Source organism: Rhinoraja longicauda, chromosome 24 (genome assembly GCF_053455715.1).
Source record: "Rhinoraja longicauda isolate Sanriku21f chromosome 24, sRhiLon1.1, whole genome shotgun sequence".
Lineage (NCBI taxonomy): Eukaryota > Metazoa > Chordata > Chondrichthyes > Rajiformes > Arhynchobatidae > Rhinoraja > Rhinoraja longicauda.
In genome coordinates, this window is record NC_135976.1 from 25,719,082 (window position 1) to 25,739,485 (window position 20,404).

At 44.5% G+C, this 20,404-nt stretch overlaps 1 protein-coding gene across 2 annotated transcripts in view; it reads left to right on the top strand.

The window, feature by feature from the left end:
* The window catches only part of slc5a8l (solute carrier family 5 member 8, like), a 51,838-nt gene that overhangs the window by 13,930 nt on the left and 17,504 nt on the right, over window positions 1-20,404 (top strand). For both annotated transcript variants that reach the window (XR_013548855.1, XM_078420844.1), the window contains exons 2-8: window positions 7,060-7,125; window positions 8,208-8,259; window positions 12,509-12,576; window positions 15,978-16,132; window positions 17,620-17,760; window positions 18,364-18,493; window positions 19,370-19,458. Coding sequence is in view for 1 of the 2 variants with exons in the window: in XM_078420844.1 (XP_078276970.1) it covers window positions 7,060-7,125; window positions 8,208-8,259; window positions 12,509-12,576; window positions 15,978-16,132; window positions 17,620-17,760; window positions 18,364-18,493; window positions 19,370-19,458 (701 nt within the window). In the remaining variant the exon portion in view is untranslated. The remainder of the gene's footprint in view (window positions 1-7,059; window positions 7,126-8,207; window positions 8,260-12,508; window positions 12,577-15,977; window positions 16,133-17,619; window positions 17,761-18,363; window positions 18,494-19,369; window positions 19,459-20,404) is intronic.

Below are 20,404 nucleotides of genomic sequence, written 5' to 3' on the forward strand. Positions count from 1 at the left end.
TTCCTCTCTCTTGCATCCGTTCTTCTTGCCTGTCGTTTCTTCCTCCTGCATTCGTTTGACTTCCTTCTTGCGTCCGTTTCTTGGAACCCGGTTTTCTCCGCGCTTCTTGACTTGAGTTTAAAACCCAAAAGTAGTGGCCAGTTATACTATTCTGACCCGTCCTATCTCCCGCCAGATCTTGGAATCTCTTTGTTCAAAAAGATATGTATGAGTTCTTTCTCTGATCTGCGCTTATGTCCGGGGATACCGGGGATGGCCAGACGGTGTTAATTGGTATTTCGTTGCGAGGTGATGGGTTTAACTGGTTTCCCATCACCGGGGCGCAGCTCGCCCGCGGGGCCTTCCATCGCCCGGCGCGGCTGCGGGACTTAACATTGCCGGCGCGGCTCGTCCGCGGGACGTTTCAGTGCCCGGTGCAGCTCGGCCGCTGGACTTAACATCGCCCGGTGCGGCCGCGGGACGTTTCAGTGCCCGGCGCGGCTTGGCCGCTGGACTTAACATCGCCAGCGCGGCTCGGCCGCGGGACGTTTCAGTGCCCGGTGCGGCTCGGCTGCGGGACGTTTCAGTGCCCGGTGCGGCTCGGCCGCGGGACGTTTCGGTGCCCGGGGCGGCTCGGCTGCGGGGCCTTCCATCCTCTTGCGGGGGCTGTGCGTGTCCGTTGCCTCGGTAGGGGTCGAGCTGCCTGTCCGTGGGTACGGGGGAAGAGAGGGGAAGTTTTGTTGCCTCCATCACAGTGAGGGGGTGTTTGGAGTCACTGTGATGGATGTTTGTGTTGGGGTCGGGTGTCCTGTGTTCTTTTCTTTTTTGCTGTGTCTTGTGACTGCTGAAATTTCGTTCGGTATTTATGCCGAATGACAATAAAGTGTTGTTATACTGTTATACTGTTATACCAGGTAGTTTTCTATGGGCTATTGTGCCCCCTTAACGAGATGAACTGTTTAGGTCGGCTTGGGGCATTGTGAGTATGCTGATGTCAGCGCCCCAGTGTCTGGACTTCGACCTGGTTTCGCAGGTTTCTGCATGGCCAATACCCATCCATTGTTCTGGCCGTGGCTTTGCAGAAACATAGAGACTGGGTTGTAAGGTTTTTACTTTTTGTGGCTGGTCACGTGGTCCTGCGGCCATTTTAGGACCCACGGATTGTGACATCCTTTGGTAATCTGACCGCAGCCTTTCTCCGCTATCAGCCCCAGTCTCTCGTTTAAAATGTCCAAACTGCAGCTCTTTGGTTTGGTGTTGCTTTCCAAATGAGGGAAAACTTCTCAAATCTTACAACCAAGTTCTGATGCATGCTGTCGTTGATATCTCACTGCAGAGCAATCAAAGAGAGCACTGGACCTTGAAAGCACATTCCCATAGCAAACAGACAACAACAATGCACACTATGCCTGCCACACAGAAGGAAAGGAGGGAGGGGGGAGGGAGGGGGAGAGGGGGGGGAGGGTTGGGGGGGAGGGGGAGAAGGGGGAGAGGGGGGGAGGGAGGGGGACGGGGGGAGGGGGGGAGGAGGAGGGGGAGGGGGAGGGGGGAGGGGGGAGGGGGGAGGGGAGGGGGGGAGAGGGGGAGTGGGGAGGGGGAGGGGAGGGGGGAAGGGAGGGGAGGGATGGGGGGGAGAGCTCATGGATTCATAAGTCAGCCTTCTTCCACAGCCGACAATGGGCCATTGTGGGCTCAAGTGCAAGAATTCATTAGATAAAAGCAACACAAAGTTTTTCACTGTACCTCAGAACACATGACAATAAACTAAGCTAAACATGGCAGTAAGGAATAGGACCAAGGAACTGTAGGTGCTGTTTTTTTACAAAAAGGGACACAAAGCGCTGGAGTAACTCAATGGGTCACAACGGCAGCATCTCTGGAGAATATTGCTCGATGACTTTTCGGGTCGGGACCCATCTTCAGACTAATTGAAGGGGGAGATGCAAAGAAAGTTGGGACAAAGGAGAGGTAGAACGAATGGTGGCAGGTAACAGGTGAACACAGGAGGGGGGTGGGTGTTGACAGGCAGATGGTTGTCACAAAGGTCAGAGATTAAAACAGAAGGTGTGAGATAAAAGGATTGAAGAGTCAAGAGTCAAGAGAGTTGAGTGTTTTATTGTCATATGTCCCAAAACAGAACAAGAAATTCTTACTTGCAGCAGCACAACAGCTATGTAAACATAGTACTCACTAGACACTATAATAAGCAACAAAAAGTTCAATATAGAAAAAAACAAATGATAAACTGCAAGACAAAAACAACGGACACAAGTCCCCAGTGCAGTGAAGGCAGTTTGTAGTTGACAGTTTGTAGTGTTTGATAGCCTGATGGTTGTTAGGACGAAACTGCTTCTGACCCAGGAGTCACGAGTTGTGAAGCCAGAGGAAGGAATGTGGTGGTGGGGGAGGGGAGAAATAGGTGCGAGTCCAGGTGGGGCCAGGGGTGAGGGTGGGGGGTGGTGGGAGTGGAGAAAAAAGAAGCAGGGTGGGGAAGTTGTTAGAAGTTACCTAAAATTGGAGAATTCAATGTTCATGAATGTTGGTCGTCAGCTACCAAGTGGAAAATGAGGTGCTATTCCTCCATCTTGCACATGGCTTCACTCTGGCAAAGGAGGAGGTTCTGTAAACCAGGAGAGTTTGGGAAACAATGGGGCTACCACTGGAAGAGTCTGGCAGGAGGTTGCTTCAGATTGAGGAAGCAGAAAACAATCGGGGTACTGAAAGGGTGCTTATTATTACTGAGGGCCCTCATGGGCATGGAACTGCAGCCAATGGCTGACTGCACATGCAAGATGGCAGCATTGCTGGTAAATCCCAATGCCTAAGATATAACCTGGACGAGAAGTCAATGAATTCATCCCTTTGAGAATATAGTACCTGGGAACCTCTGATGTTGGAGTGAGGAGCAAATTGGAAACATTGCAGAGACCTACTGCCAGAGGCAGGACATTGAGGTTCAACAAGGCTACGGCCACCTCACGCACAAGTGTGTGGCCAAAGTTTTTCACATCCAATGGCATCAATCCTAGGAATGATTGGGTTAACATATGATGAGCATTGAAGGCAATGGGCCTGTATTCACTACTGTTTAGGATGAAGGAGGGACCTCATTGAAATTCACCGAATCGTGAAAGGCTTGGATAGAGTGAATGTGGAGAGGATGTTTCCACTAGTGGGAGAGTCTAGGACCAGCGGCTATAGCCTCAGAATAAAAGGACGCACCTTTAGAAAAGAGATTACTCAGAGAGTGGTTCATCTGTGGAAGTCATTGCCACAGATGGCTGTGGAGGCCGTCAATGGATATTTTTAAGGCGGAGATTGACAGATTAGTAAAGGTGTCAGGGGTTATATGGAGAAGCCAGGAGAATGACAGTGAGAGGGAAAGATATATCAGCTATGATTGAATGGTGGAATAGACTTGATGGGCCAAATGGCCTAATTCTGCTCCTAGAACTTATGAACTTATGAACCTCAGTGCGGACATGTTGGATGATAGATTGAAGAGTAGTGTGTCACTGAAGATCCTGTGGGAGTAGGCACATCAGAGATTGGAAGATGGTTATTGTCATGCCAGGGACAGAAAACTTCACGTGGACTTCAGTATTTATTTTCACAACAAACTGGCCAATTCAGGAGATACGTGTCCCAGGGCAGATGCTCTCAGGTACAAAGCCAACATCAGTTTTTATACTATCCCTTATCTCCATTTCCCCTCCCCTGGAGTCTGTGGAGTGGTCGATCGGCAGTATCCAGGCCTGATACTGGATACTGCCTACTTAACTTAAGATAGACACACAACGCTGGAGCAACTCAGCAGGTCCGGCAGCATCTCTGATGAAAGGAACAGGTGACGTTTCAGGTCGGAATCCTTCTTGAGGCTGAAAGTAGAGGGGGGTGGGTGAACTGGAGGTAGAAAAGGCCAAGAAAGGGTGGAGCCCATAATGGCCCATTGTTGGCTGAGGAAAAGAGCTAACTTAATATCACTTTAGTTGCATCTGATCTGAGACTGGTATAATCCAGTTTTAACAAGGTTTCAGTGAGACCCCTGACCCAGGCTCAAAGATCATCTTCCATCTTCAGTTGATCTGTATCTGATTGAGTCCACTTTAACCCATTGCCTACCTTGACCCATTGTGTCCCTTTACACTTGCCAAGCTATCCAGCACAGAGCACCCTCAGTAGAGCCAATCATTAAATGAAAGTCTCAAGAGCTGAATGCTGTAGATATACACAAAATGCTGGAATAACTCAGCGGGACAGGCAGCATCTCTGGCGAAAAGGAATGGGTGACGTTTTGGGTCAAGACCCTTCCTCAGACTGAGAGTCAGGGGAGAGAGAGACTTGAGACATGGAAGGGTAAGATGTGAAAATGACAGATCAAAACAGACGATGAACAGGGAAGTGTAGAATGGTTCATTGCTGGCTCAGGGGAAGGTGACAACGACCCGAAACGTCACCCATTCCTTCTCTCCAGAGATGTTGCCTGTCCCGCAAAGTTACTCCAGCATTTTGTGTCTATCTTCGATGTAAACCAGCATCTGCAGTTCCTTCCTACACGTCGGAATGCTGGAGACAAGATCACCTGTCGTTTGAACACACCCTGTGTACCCTAGAAATAGTTTACCCAGCAGGTGCAGATTCTGAAGCTGCACAGTTTGATCTCCTGACATCAACAGACTGTCTCTTTAGATGGACACAAGTTGCAGCCAAGTAACGCAATGTACTTTAAAATTGTACTTTGTAATGCCACTCGCAACTGTAACCGAAAGCATCAGGTTACTCCAGGAAGTGGAGGCATTGCACAATCAGTGACACAATTTGCGGCTTGTCTGATACAAAAGAAATATCAGAGCTGCTAACATAAAGCATGCAGTGAAGTTCCCATTCCTGTTTCACTGTGCAATTTCACTAGTGACAAAGATCGCCAGTAAAATCCATCCAAGATTAAATTGCTTTGCTGGGCATTTTCCAGGCCTTGAGGACAAGGAGCCACTTCTCCAGATTTGTCAGAACATAAGAAAAAGAAGTAGGTCATTCGATCCCTTGTACATATTCTGATGTTTAATAAGGTCACAACCTCACATCTCCAGAGATGCGGGTTTGATCCTGACTTTGGATTCTGTCTGTGTGAAGCTTACATATTCTCCCTATGACTGAGTTATAGTTTTTGCCTGGCTACTTCAGTTCCTCCCATTTACCTGGTTGGTAGGTTAATTGCTCCTGAAGTAGGAAGGTAGTAGGAAAATCAGGAGGAAGGAAGATTTAATGGAATTTGAGAAGATAAATGGGATGCAGGTGAGATTACTGTTGATAGGTGCTTTATACATCCAACCAAGAATGACAACCAATGGCCACAATCCTTCAATAAATATATGAACATGGTTAAGAATGACCCTTTGCAGCAGGTTAGTCATTCCAAAGTTGACATCAAATGAAGGAAAAAGTAGAGCAGGTCGTTAAAAGTTTGGTCAATGAGATAACCTGAAAGCACGTTAGAGATAGAGAAGACAAAGGTGTCAGTGGTGAGACAATTACAATCGAGAGGCTAGAATAAGCGAGTTCGGTATCTAGACTGAGCATGCCCAGGTCATAGGTCATTCCGGATAAACATTCTCACTGGCTGAGCTGCTGCGTGTATACAGACCTGCATTTCATCCGTATTTTACAGTTTTACTTCTTCGAGGTAAGAAAATATCGCTTTCAAAACTATTAACTAGAGAATAAGCGAGTTCGGTATCTCGCTTCTTCAGACTTCTGAAGAAGGGTCTCGACCCAAAACGTCACCCATTCCTTCTCTTCTGAGATGCTGCCTGACCCACTGAGTTACTCCAGCATTTTGTGTCTACCTTCGATTTAAACCAGCACCTGCATTTTTTTTCCTAGAGTTTGAAGGGAGTTGGGCAGAAACAGTTTCCCGTTGCAAATTTACATTCGTGGCTGTCACACACATTCTGCATCCACTTATTCGGGTGCTACTCCCACAGCCCAAAATTGCACAAATGCGCATGGCTTTGTCCAGTTACATATAAAACAAAATAAATAACAAAGTCAATCATATGTTAATTCAGATAGAGTTCTGTAAGCATGCCCATTACATACCATTACATACCATTACAAGTTACAATGCAAAAGAAAATGGTGCAAGTATATTGAACTAATTTATACAACCACAAGGTTATAACAGAAAATTAGAATATCAAATACTGATTAAAATTATCCAATGTTATGGGAATCAGAAGAAACATGATTAGTCAGGACACTCTTGACTAAGTTTTGTACTACACAACTTTACTTACACATGTACATGCAGAACTCATTCAGAAGTCTATTGATAGTTAAAGAAATCATACATTTCATTTCATTCATCCCCCCCTCCAAAACAAAAACAATAAAAAGTGTTTGTTATTCATCATCACGATCTCGCTTCATCACTGAAGCATAAAGCAGGAAAACCAGCAAAATCATCGTAGATTTGTACAAATGAACCATAAATACACCTAGTTAATAGTTTTGAAAGCAGTATTTTCTTACCTCGAAGAGCAAAACTGGAAAATACGGATGAAACGCAGGTCTGTATACACGCAGCAGCTCAGCGGGCAAGAATATTTATCCTGAATGACCTATGACCTGTGCATGCACAGTTGAGATACCGAACCCGCTTATTGGAGCAGCATACTCCTTCCCAGATTCTGTCAGACTGAAGCTCCAAAGATTAAGTATGCTCCAGAGATCGGTAAGTGTAAGGTAGCGGCTCCATTATAGAATGCCACATTGTACCGATGTAACCACACTGCATCTTCCTTTTTACTTTTGTTAGCTACATTCACATTTGACATTCCCTCTGGCCCAAGTCTGTGCCGTCAAGTATTCATCTACACTAATCCCATTTACCAGCACCTGCTTTGTAACCTACTAACCTTAATTAGCATCATCTCACAAATTAGCCTTCTGTGCAAACAAGCCAGCAACGTGGCATTGGCATGCCGGTTTCATTCCATTCACAGAGTCCAGGTTACAGTTCACGTACCTGTTTTATGTGTCAATTCAATGCAGCTTATTAAATGTGTTTTTTGTCTCTAGTATTTAGGATTGAGATACAACAAAGCAGCTCGGTACATTGGGGCCTTTCTCTACATCATTCTAACAGTGAGTACCATTTTTGAGCTCCCATTTTACATTTGTCCATATAATTCCAAGTCACGAGATTTCCAAAACTTTTTTATTTACATTTCGGGATTGGGACATTGCACTTAAGACCAGCATTTTTTAGCCATCTTTCGAGAAGGTAATGGTTAGAGGTCTTCTTGAACCACTGCAGCCTTTCCTGGAGAAACAGAGTTGATAACGTAGGAAGGTGTGTGACTTAGAAGGGGACCTGTAAGCTGTAGTTTTCCAGAGCACCCGTCCAACTTTCTTTGTGTTAGAATATCCAGTGTTGGACATGATGCTGAGAACTGGAACACCTTGAAGATACTGTGCATCATTAGTAAACAAAACAAAGGTGACTAATGGAGACAGTCAAATAGACTGTTTTACTCTGGATGGTTTGAGACTTATTGAGAACTCAGGCAAGCTCATTGCCACAACTTTGCTGCCCGGTGGTGCCAATGATTTTATCTTCCTCTGCCTGGGATGGTGGAAGGAAAGTCAGTAAAGGTTCCAGAGTTGATCTCACACTCCAAAGCCCCATGTCACTCAAAAACACTGAACACATACATCAGATAATGAGAGGTGTTGCCTTCCAAAGAACAAGTGAGGAGACTACGTGTAAAAGGACATATATTAAGAAAGGAAATGAGGAGGAATTTATTTAGTCAGAGGGCGATGAATCTATGGAATTCATTCCCACAGACGGCTGTGAAGACCAAGTCATTGGATATTTTTAAGGCGGAGATTGACAGATTCCTGATCAGTAGGGGTGTCAAGGGTTTGGGGGAGAAGATAAGAGAATGGGGTTGCGAGGTAAAGATAGATCAGCCATGAATGAATGGTGTAGACGACTTGATGGGCTGAATAGTCTAATTCTGCTCCTATGGCTTACAAACTTATGAGACAACGAGAGGATTGTAGCCAATTCCTCATGCATTGTTCCGATTTCTCATCTTCGCTCAAGTCTGTCACAATCTAGTGAGGCTTTGTGAACTCATTAAAGTCAATGATACTGATTTCATATCAAATACCGCTGTAGATGAAAATATTGATTAATGATGCCATATATCTTTTTGCAGGTGCTCTACACTGGCATTGTCATTTATGCCCCTGCATTGGCATTGAATCAGAGTAAGTACAGATATACTGTTAAAGCATCTAAAAGTTCCAAATATATCTATAGCTGTCCTATACTGTCAGAGTGAGGCTGTACACAAACTAGAAGAACAGCCCCTCACATTCCACTTGGGTAGCGTACCACCCACTAGCATGAATATTGCACCAATGTCATGTACCCTCTGCTTCCCCATGTACCTAGAAACATAGCAACATCAGTGCAGGAGTAGGCCATTCGGCCCTTCAAGCCAGCATCATCCAAAATCAGTATTCCTTTCCTGCTTTTTCCCCATATCTCTTGATTCCTTTAGCCCCAAGAGCTAAATCTAACTCTCTCTTGAAAACATCCAGTGAATTGGCCTCCACTGGCTTCTGTGGCAGAGAACATTGATTTCTCTAATTTCAATTAACTCTTGCATTTCTTTCTCCCCCACCCTGATCATCCTACTTGTTCCACTGTTCGCATCCTTGTATCCCTGTGGTTAATAGTTTCAGTTCAGTTTAGTTTATTGTGACGTGTACCGAGGTACAGTGAAGAGCTTTTGTTGCGTGCTAACCAGTCAGCAGAAAGACAATACATGATTATAATCAATCCATTTACAGTGTAAAGATACATGATAAGGGAATAGTGTTTAGTACAAGGTAAAGCCAGCAAAGTCCGATCTGAGTGGAGTTTAAGAAGAACTTAGTTAAAATAAGAAATGTTGCTGTAGGAAGAGAGATTTAAGAGTGTGGAGTGATTGTAATATGAGTGTGTAGATCTGCTTCTGTGGCTAGCACGCAAATAGTCGCCTGGGTTGGGCGCCATCTTGGACAATACCAGCCAACAACGGGCCATTATGGACTACACACTTCCACAGTCATCTGTTGCCGGACCTATTTTGTTCTGGCCTTCTCTATTTTTAAGTCTAAAGATGGGTTCCGACCCAAAATGTCACTTATTTATTTTCTCCAGAGATGCTGCCTGACCCGCAGAATTACTCCAGCAGTTTTGTCTATCCACCTACTGCTTGCTGGTCCTTACCTCACCCCTTCATCTTACTTCTTTCCACCAGCTTTCTCCCCTCTACTCAATCATTCTGAAGAAATATCTGACCCAGTAAATTATCTGTCAATTTCCCTCCACAGATGCTGCCTGGCTTGCTGAGTTCCTCCAGCTCACTTTTCCTCACTGACGTGGGAGAAAGCTGGGAAACAATTAGTATACAATAAGAAAAAAACGGGGCCAGCTTCTAGCACAATATAATTGTTTACCCCAAATACCTCTGCCTTTTTTGGGTGATAATGGGCAATATTATTCGGAGGCACTGCTTTCCCTACCCTGGGAGTGTTTACTGTAGTGTAATTTAGTTTAGTGTACTTTAGTTTAAGACTATACCAGAGTGCAGGATAATGTTACAGAATTATAGTTTAGTTTGGTGTCCTGTTATTCTCACATGTACCAAGAGACAATGAAAAGCTTTTTGTTGCGTGCTGTTCAGTCAGCGGAAAGACTATACATGATTACAATTGAGCGGTCCACAGTGTACAGATATTGGATAAAGTGAATAATGTTTAGTGCAAGATAAAATCCAGTAAAGTCCAATTATAGACAGTCTAAGGATCTCTAAAGAGGTGGATGGAAGCTTAGGACCGCTCTCTAGTTGGTGATACGATGGTTCTGTTGCCTGATTACAGCTGGGAAGAAACTGGAGGTGTGCCTTATTACACTTCTGTACCTCTTGCCTAATGGGAGAGGGGACAAGAGGGAGTGACCGGGGTGAGACTCGTCCTTGATTTTGCTGGTTTCCTTGACCGAACCAGAGACGCAGGGAGAGCCCTGCACCCCACTCAGCCCCCTCCACCCAACATTACCGCCCCCCACCCCCTATCTGCCCTTCAGCCACAGGGGGCTGGATAGCTGAACAGAGCGGCTACCCACCAGACTCAAGGCAAGGAACGGGGCTAGGAGGGGACGCTGAGAGGGTGGCTGGCTAGTTGTCTTCTGACAGGCAGCAAGGAGAAGCTGTCTCTCTTACCCCAGTCACCGAGTGAGTACCGTGTGCTGTAAACCAACTCCAAAACATGTCTGCCCCAGGTCTCCCTCACAATATCCTGATTGTTTCAGAGCCAGCTCCTTGTGTATCACTGTGCATCACTCATGACTAACGACTATTGTTATTGTTTCAACACTTCCAAACACTAACAACACTAAGCCTTACAAGACACAGTGTAGATTCATGACAGCTCGTCATCTAAAACCTAACCACAGTGAGAACCGCCTGTCTAGAATTAGTCACTCACATTCTTCTGTTTTTATATGGGACAAATGTAAGAACAGTGGATGGAGACACAGGGAGTTGCAGATGCTGGAATCTTGAGCAAAACACAAAGGGTAGGGATAACCGATAGATCAACCTGAAGGGTCCCGACCCAAAACGTCGCCTATTCATTCCATCCCCAGACGCTGCCTGACCTGCTGAGTTGCTCCAGCACCTTGTGTTTTGATTAGGTACAGAGTATTATCTTGTCACTCGTGACAGATGGTCTGTCATTTCGTGAAACACAAAGTGCTGGAGTAACTCAGCAGGTCAGGCACCATATGGGAGAGATTGGACAGGCAACGTTTCGGGTCGGAACCCTTCGTCAGACTGAGCTGTCATTTAGATATACACAAAATGCTGGAGTCAGGCACCATCTCTGGAGAAAAGGAATAGGCGACGTTTCGGGTCCAAACCCTTCTTCAGACTGTCTGTCATTTAATTTATTAGCTGTAAATCTATAATATCCTTAATTTTGTTCCTGTATTTAGAATTAAAATGTTATCTTCTGTGCTCAGTATAATTTTTTTGTTTGGTAATGCTTCTGTGAACTGGTTTTGCTATGTTATATATATTGTATAAATGCAAATTGTTCTCTTACTATTCTCTAACTTTACTGTAAAATTATTTTTCCCATCTCCAATGTGAATAATCAACATTCCTTCTTTATACTCCCTCGGCTCGGATCAGTTTATTTTTCATACATGTGTTTAATTTTTTCTCCAGTGTACTTCAACATAATTCACTGTTTAATTCTGTTATATTAATTATTCGAAAAAATAAGCAAGCTATGTGTGACATTGCAGAGTTCCATGTCGTCAGTCGTCAAATGGAGATACAAAAAATCTGCAGATGCTGAAATCTTGAACAAAAAACAGCGCTGGAGAAACTCAGCAGATCATGCAGCATTTGTGGAAGGAATGGTCAGACCATGTTGCAGGCCAGGACCCTTCTTCAGACTGATCAATGTCCCCACTGAGTTCCTCCGGCGCTTTGCCAGTCTAGTTTAGTTTAAAGATACAGCATGGGAACAGTCCCATCGGCCCACCATCTGCACCCTGTACACTAGTACTGTCCTACACACTAGGGACAATTTACTATTCTTACCGAAGCCAACTAACTTACAAACATGTACGTCTTTGGAGTGTGGTAGGAAACCGGAGTTCCTGGAGAAAACCCATGAGGTCACAGGGAGAACAATACAAACTCCAAACAGACAGCAGCCATAATCAGGATCGAACCTGGGTCTCTGGGCACTGTGAGGCAGCAAACTCCACAGCTGCGCCACTGTGCTGCTCAAGACCTCAAATCCTATCTTATTGTCATTTCGGCAGTCTTTGCTTCCGCTATTATCGGTGCCAGTTCAAACAAAAAATGAGATCTGCAAGCACCCTATACGTTTTAGGCAATTCCGCCCAAAATGTTACCCATTCTGCATTAAATAAAAATGAGAAAATTATATATTAAATTCTTGCAAAAGGAAAAAATGTAGTGAACATTAGTATGTGAAACAAAAGTAGAAATAACAACAGCATTGGTGGTGGGAGAAATATAGTTCATTTTTCAGGTTAATGGCCTTTCATCAAAACATGTTACTAAACTCTGGTTCTATATTGTTCTCTTCCCCTCGTGTTCAATATAGCTCCCTTTTGACATATCTGCATGTTCCTTTGTCTTTCATTCTGCCTCCATGTCTGGAAGTCTCTCCACCTTTCTTTTTGTCTTTAGATTTCCATCCATCTCTGCAAATCTCTCCAATCCACTCTTTAAACTCCTTGATCCTTCTGCACGTTGTTACTAGCTGCATCTGCCTTGTTTCTCATTGTCTCCAACTTGTTGCTGGGATTACAGCCATGTAATTTTTTAATTTATGACGAGATTTCATTTTACTAAGTAAAAAGACCACTGGCAAAAGGTAGATTAATCCCTTGCACTAAGTTGGAACACCTTTTGTGTTTTATCAGTAACTGGATTCAATCTCTGGGGAGTTCTTGTAGCTACGGGGCTTGTCTGCACCTTCTATTGTACTCTGGTAAGTTTACTCCTATTAGATATGTCTTTTAGAGTTGAGACTTTTGTTCGCGCAACTGTGCCCTCTGTATGGTGGAATAGGTGGGCAGTCATTGTATTACTGATATATAATGCCATGTGTCATCACTTTTTGCTATTTTAATACCAATATCATTGTTCTCAGACTTTGGAACACAAGGATATGTGTGTAAGACAGGTGTTTTGACTCAAGTGTGTGGATTGGTATAGGCACATTGGTATAAATTTAAAAGTTACTTGCACAAAGGTAGGTGTTTTTGCATAGGTGTGTTTGTATGAAGAACGGCTACATTGGTAGTGCTATGTTGGTGAGGATCTATGGGAGGTGGAATTATGGAGAGATGTTGGCTCAGAAGTGCTTACTTGTTAATCTATATTTGCTTTGGTTCAAATCCAACCGTGGAAGAATAATAGAGGCATAATGGTGGAGGTTTGCATTAGAGGACTGTTGATCGATGCGGATGGGTGTGGATATGTTTTGAAAGTATGTTATTGGGGTGTGTACTGGGGAAATTTGTTGGAGTTTTGTAATGGAGGGGATGCCGAGAGAGTGTTCTTTTGTGCTACGGTACTGAGGATGAGTTACTTTCTGGAGGCATGTCAGTTTGTGGTGGACATAGTGCAGTGCACTTCAGGTATAATAATAATAATAATAATGCATTTTATTTATATAGCGCTTTTCATATACTCAAAGACGCTTTACAGAGATTTTGAGAACATAGGGAAATGAATAAATAGATAAATAAGTAAATAAATAAATGAACAGAGAAAGGAGACAGAAGGTGAGGTGACCTTCAGTGGTTGAAGGCAGTACTGAACAGGTGAGACTTCAGCGATGTTTTGAATGTGGTGAGTGTGGAGGAGTCTCTAACGGTTTGGGGTAGTGAGTTCCATAGGGTGGGAGCAGCGATGGAGAAAGCCCTGTCCCCCCAGGATCTGAGTTTGGTCCGGATGTGGGGCGATAGGAGATTGGCAGCGGCAGAGCGGAGGGTGCAGGTGGGAGTGTGCCTGTGGAGGAGGTCGGTCAGGTAGGATGGGGCCAGGTTATGGAGGGCTTTGTAGGTTATGAGGAGGATTTTGTACTGGATTCTCTGGGGGATGGGGAGCCAGTGGAGTTTATAAAGTACGGGGGTGATATGGTCACGGATCGAGGTGTGTGTGAGTAGACGGGCAGCGGAGTTTTGAATGTATTGAAGTTTATTGATGATTTTTGAGGGTGCGCCATAGAGGAGGCTGTTGCAGTAGTCCAAACGGGAGGTGATGAAGGCGTGGATGAGGGTTTCTGCAGCTGTGGAGGAGAGGGATGGACGGAGACGGGCAATGTTTTTGAGGTGGAAGAAGGCTGTCTTTGTGATGTGTTTGATGTGTTTGTCGAAGGAGAGGGTTTGATCAAGGATGATTCCAAGATTCCGGATGTGAGGTGAGGTGAGGTGGATACTGGGAGACCATCAATGTTGAGGATGAAGTTTTGGGTGGATTTGGTGAGCGTTTTTGGACCAATGATGATGATATGATGAGGTATGATGGTAGAGATTTGTGTAGGTAGGGGTGAGTATCAAGGATGTATTGGTGGGAGATTGGTGGAGATATACTGGTGAGGGTGCATATAGTGGGTGTGTTGGAGAGAATCTGTTGGTTAGGGCGTGTTCATGGGGTTGATTTAATTGGGTTGGAAAACAGTCACACAGCCATGTGCTGGGCTAGAAAGGGGTGTCTTAGTTGAAGCAAATTTTTTATTAAAAGTTTGTTTTTATGTGAACCAGGTACTCGTTTTCATAGTGAAGCAGGTACTCGTCATTTTGTGCTTTGGGGAATGTAGGGAAGTGAATAATTACATTGTTCTTGTATATTACGAAATTATAACGAGTTATTGGTTGAACATGTTTCTAATGGAGAAGTAATATTCACACCATGTTTGGTGTCAGTGGCTATGAAGACTGTCATGATTTTTAAAGTTTAAATATACAGCATGGAAACACGCCCACCAAATCCATGCTGACCTATTCACCCTAGATCGATGTTATCCTACGTTTGCATACTCTCACTGCACTTTGGAGGAAATTTTTACAAAGGCCAATTAACCCATATACCTGCATGTCCTAGGGATGTGAGAGGAAACCGGAGCACCTGGAGAAAACCCACGCAGCCTAAGGGAGAATGTGAAAACTCCACATAGTTAGCACTAGGTTAGGATCGAACTCTGGTCTCTGGCACTGAGAGATAGCAGCACCACCAGTTAAGCCACTGTACTACATGTTAGTCACTGTATTCATTACCAAGCCAGCAGCATTTGAGGTGGATCAGCCACCTCGGTGTCATCCAGCTGTGTCATGGCCTCGCCATATGTCTGAGGTCTGTACATTACACATCAGTTAAATAATGGATGCCGGAACGATGAACCCAAACTCTGGAATCACTGTGGTGACTCCCAATTTATGTTGACAATTTTTTCACAGAAACTGGGTCATGCAGCATACAAAAATGTGGCACTATATGATCCAATTTCTGGGAATCCATGTCCAATCTTATCACATTTGCTTTGTCTTCATCCCTCGATCATTAAAAGTGTTTCACATACCTTTACCATTGACTTCTGTCAGTGGCTTCCCATTAGCTCGCTGCATATTACATACACAGCATGAGCATTGCCTTTGATGCAGTGGTAGTGTTGCTGCATTACAGTCCCATAGACCCGGGTTCAATCCTGACTACAGGTGCTATCTGTGCGGAGTTTGTATGTTCTCCCTGTGACTTGCATGGGTTTTCTCCGGGAGCTCCGGTTTCCTCCCACACTCCAAAGACATACAGGTTTGTAGGCTAATTGACTTAGTACAACTGTAAATTGTCCCTGGTGTGTAGGATAGCGTAAGTGTGCAGGGATCGCTGGTCAGCACTGGCTCGGTGGTTTATCAAAAAGCATAATATGCTGGAGTAACTCAACAAGTCTGATAGCATCTCTGGAGAACATAGATAGGTGACAAGTGCATTTTAGAGAAAGTTATCCATTAAATCTCTTTGCCCCATTGTTGTGTGACTACAATCACACCTAACTGGTGATGAAAATAAATAAAAGAAGATAGACACAAAAAGCTGGAGTAACTCAGTGGGACAGGCACCATCTCTGGATAGAAGGAATGGGTGACGTTTCTGGTTGAGACCCTTCCTCAGAAGTCTGAAGAGGTTTCTCGACTCGAAATGTCACCCATTCCTTTTCTCCAGAGATGCTGCCTGTCCCGCTGATACGCAAGTAATTTTATGTAGAAACACAAGCCATTGGTGCACATTACATTCTCTATCAGATGAAACAATGTTGAGCAAAAGGTATTTTTGCTGAGGTTGTAGATTCAACAAAGATGCCTTGCCGATTGTATCTTGTGTTTACAGGGTGGTCTAAAGGCCGTGGTATGGACGGATGTATTCCAGATGTTCATAATGATCTCGGGCTTTTTGGCTGTGATAATCCGAGGTTCGGTTGTCCAAGGAGGATTTCAACGGATCTGGAATATCTCTCAAGAAGGAGGCAGACTCAACTTCTGGGAGTAAGTCTCTGACAATGATTTTTGGAAGCTGGGGGATAAAATGTTTGGAAAAGAAAAATGTTTGGGGCAGGTCAAATTAGTTTAGTTTAGTTTAGTTCAGAGATACAACGCGGAAACAGGCCCTTTGGCCCACCGAGTCCCCGCCCACCAGCGATCCCCGCACATTGACACTAATCTGCACACACTAGAGACAATTTACAATTATACCACACCAATTAACCATAAATCTGTATGTCTTTGGAGTGTGGGAGGAAACTGGAGATCCTGGAGAAAACCCATGCAGGTCACGGGGAGAACATACAAACTACCTACGGAAACCTGAGAAAATTGTCAGAATTACCGACGATTTATATAATCTTGACCCACCTGTGTGTGAAAAAGTTAAGATAAGTTTTGTCCATACCTCCACTCCAAATACGTGTGAGAGATTGAGGTTGAGACATCTCTGACTACACCCATAAGTCACCTCCTGAAGAGATGCAGACATGGCCTCATTTATGAGGCTGGGAAAGATTTTGAATTGAGACACAGGAGTTAGATTGAAGAGATGCTCAACATTTGAGATAGCAGAAGTTATAAAGTTGTTCAAGACCTTTGGGTAGGACTGGAGGTGGTGGTGAAGGGGCAGGGACCGGGTTCATTCTAGATAGGATTGAGCCCTGCAGGTGAAACAGTTGGAAATAGTATTGAGATAGGATTGAGCCTTGCAGGTGAAACAGTTGGAAACAATATTGAGATGGGATTGAGTACTCCAGAAAAAAACAGTTGTAAATAGTATTGAGATAGGATGGAGCCCTCCGGGTGAAACAGTTGGAAATAGTATTGAGACCTGGGATGCTACCAGCCAGATGCTTTCTGTGGTGCATCTGTAGAAGTTTGTAATCGTCATTGGAGACATGCCAGATTTCGTTAGTCTTGAGGAAGTAGAGGTGCTGGTGTGGTTCCCTCACTATTACCTCAGTGTAGGTGGTCCATAGCAGTTCGTTGGTCATTTTTATGCCATGGATCTTGAAGCTCTCAGCCATTTTCACTTCGGCAGCATTGATGCTGATTGGGGCTTGAATTCCACTATACTTCTTGAAATTTCCTCTAGGTGTTCTAGTTTCCTTCCTTATCCCAAAGACATATGGGTTGGTAGATTCATCAGCCATTGTAAATTGCGATTGTATGGGTATGCGGTATAACTCAATGACCCCAATACCTCTGAGGACCATATCATAGGTTCATAAGTTATAGGAGCAGAATTAGGTCATTCAGCGCATCAAGTCTATTACGCCATTCAATCATGGCTGATCTATCTTTCCCTCTCACCCCATTCTCTTGCCTTCCCTTCTTAGCCCCTGGCATCCTTATTTATCAAGAATCCACCAATCTTCACTTTTAAAATATCCATTGACTTGGCCTCCACAATTAATTGCAATTAATTTCTTGGTTTAAAACAAGTCCACATCATGGCTCCTCACTTCTGTGCCTTTTTCTCTTCATAGCTTTGACCCAGATCCGTTAAGACGTCACACATTCTGGACAATTGTGGTTGGTGGGAGTTTCATGTGGACGGCGATCTACGGCATCAATCAGTCTCAGGTCCAGCGGTACATTGCCTGCAGAAGCATGTATGAAGCTAAACTGTAAGTAACAGCCCACACCTGCCTGTATTAATTGAGCAGGTGTGGGCAGACAAGCGGGCACGCAGAAAGGAATGCAGCAACTTCAACAGACCAGAGATCACACACAAATGTGACCTTTGCGACAAAGACTGTCACTCCCGCATTGGTCTCTTCAGCCACAGGCGACGTTTCTCTAGCCGAGGTTTGGAACAAGCAGCCAACAACTAGGATGCATCACCATGGTCAGCCTTGACCGAGGTGGGCCTAAGAGGTGTAGAAAGTGGATGCAAAAGTGGGAAAAATAGAACGAGTGTGAACAGGACATCTATGGTCAGTATGGACTAATGGGCACTTGGGGCTTTGAGCGTTGCATGGTAAGGGCTGGATGAAAGAGAGATGGCTGAAAGGCTAAATTCGCACTGAGAACTGGTGGTGCAAGTTCTGAAGGTGGCGTCTCCAGGGCTGGATATGAATTACCCAAGGTGGTCTCCCCGGAATCGCTCAATAAGTTTTATTGTTATATATTGTGCTTGAACAAGCAATATATCCCCAGCATGTGTGAGATGTGCCTCTTCCACACATTGAAGCTACCATTTCTCAGGCTGGTTGTTTGAACTCTTCCAGATCTCTCTACCTCAACATGGTTGGCCTCTGGTTGACAACTGTGTGCGCAGTGCTGAGTGGATTGACCATGTACTCCATCTATTACCAGTGTGACCCAATAACAGCAAAGCAAGTCAGAGCTGCAGATCAGGTAAGTCCACAGCAATGTTCAGACTACTTATCGCTGCTGCTCTGTGAGAAATTGGACGTATTTGTACCGATTATTGGATGCAAGAAAGAAGAAAGGAAGAAACAAAATTGTTTTGCAATCTGTTGCACCTGATCATCCTCCAATAAATACAAATGCCAAATTGGAAATGGACTACTTTCTAATGTTTGAGATGCTTATGAAAATTGAGGTCCTAATGCCTATTTGAGGATCTGGTCCTAAGTACATCCTCCACTAAGAAGAACTTGTCTCTGGCTTTCTCCTTTATTTGACCCAAATCAGAGATTACATAGTGCAGAAACAGGTTATTCGGCCCAATTCATCTGAGGAGCCTTCCTGAACTAATCCAATTTGATTGCATTTGGCACATATTCCTCTCAACTTTTTCTTATCAATTTTCCTGTCCCTAGAGAATATTAAAGATTGTAATTGTATCCACCTCTACCACCTTCTCTGATAGTTTGTTCCATATCGTCATCAGCCTCTGCATGGAAAGTATTGCCCCTTAAATCCTCAACTCGATCCTCAAAAATCAATCCTCAAATCCTCCTCCCCTTCCCCCGATCCCATCTGCAGCGCTTAACCTAGTTTTGTTTCTGTGGAGCCTCAACAAAAAAATCTGAACAATGTCAGTAGAAACCTGTCCTCCGCCCCAATCCCTCCCAATCTATCCTGGTTCTCCTCCAATCTGGAATGTACATGTGGGTTGGAATGGTTTCACAGCCAAGTAGAATTCCATGTGCAAACTGGAATAGACTATATTCCCCATAATATCTTGCATCACAATGCACAGGCAGAATGCCCTGAAGATGTGCTTTACTGTACGGCCGCTAATTGTGATATGTTCCTGTGTTATAGTTGCTCCCATATCTGGTGATGGATTTTCTAGGAGATTATCCTGGAGTTCCGGGACTCTTTGTTGCAGCTGCATACAGTGGGACTTTGAGGTATGTCTGCCTCCGTCGAACTGGCTTCATTTCCAATGTCCCGATTCAGGTTTAGGTTTTGCTGTATTATTGTCACGTGTACCAAGATGCAGTGAAAAGCTTTTGTTTGTGTGCTTTCTAACCAATTTAGAGAATACTACACATGAATAGAATCAAGCCAAACACAAATACAACAGGTAGAGCAAAGAGAAAAAATAACAGAGAAGCTTTTGTTTGCATGCTATCTAATCTACTCAGATAAACTACACATGAATATAGAGAAGAATAGAGTGGGTATAAACCCGCCCCAAACATCTCTCCTTTCCAGCAATTTTATCTCTCAACCCCCAAAAAATCATTGCCAGAGTCTTACCCCAGCAAAGAGCAAAATACCGGAGTGCAGAATATAATCTAACAGCATGCTTGGCCTTGAAGGTAGATACAAAATGCTGGAGTAACTCAGGGGGTCAGGTAGCATCTCAGGAGAGTAGGAATGGGTGACGTTTCGTGTCGAGACCCTTCTTCAGACTGATGTCAGCGGAAGGGGTGGGACAAAGATAGGATGTAGAGGGGACAGGAAGACAGTGGGAGAACTGGGAAGGGGGAGGGGAAAGAGAGGGACAGAGGAACTATCTGAAGTTGGAGAAGTCAATGTTCATACCGCTCGGACAGGTGTCCCTTTACCTCCCCCCTCGACTCCATCCAAGGACCCAAACAGTCTTTCCAGGTGAGGCAGAGGTTCACCTGCACCTCCTCCAACCTCATCTATTGTATCCGCTGTTCCAGATGTCAACTTCTCTACATCGGCGAGACCAAACACAGGCTCAGCGATCGTTTCGCTCAACACCTTCGCTCAGTCCACCTTAACCAAACTGGTCTCCTGGTGGCTCAGCACTTCAACTCCCTCTCACACTCAGTCTGACCTTTCTATCATGGGCCTCCTCCATTGTCATAGTGAGGCCCAGCG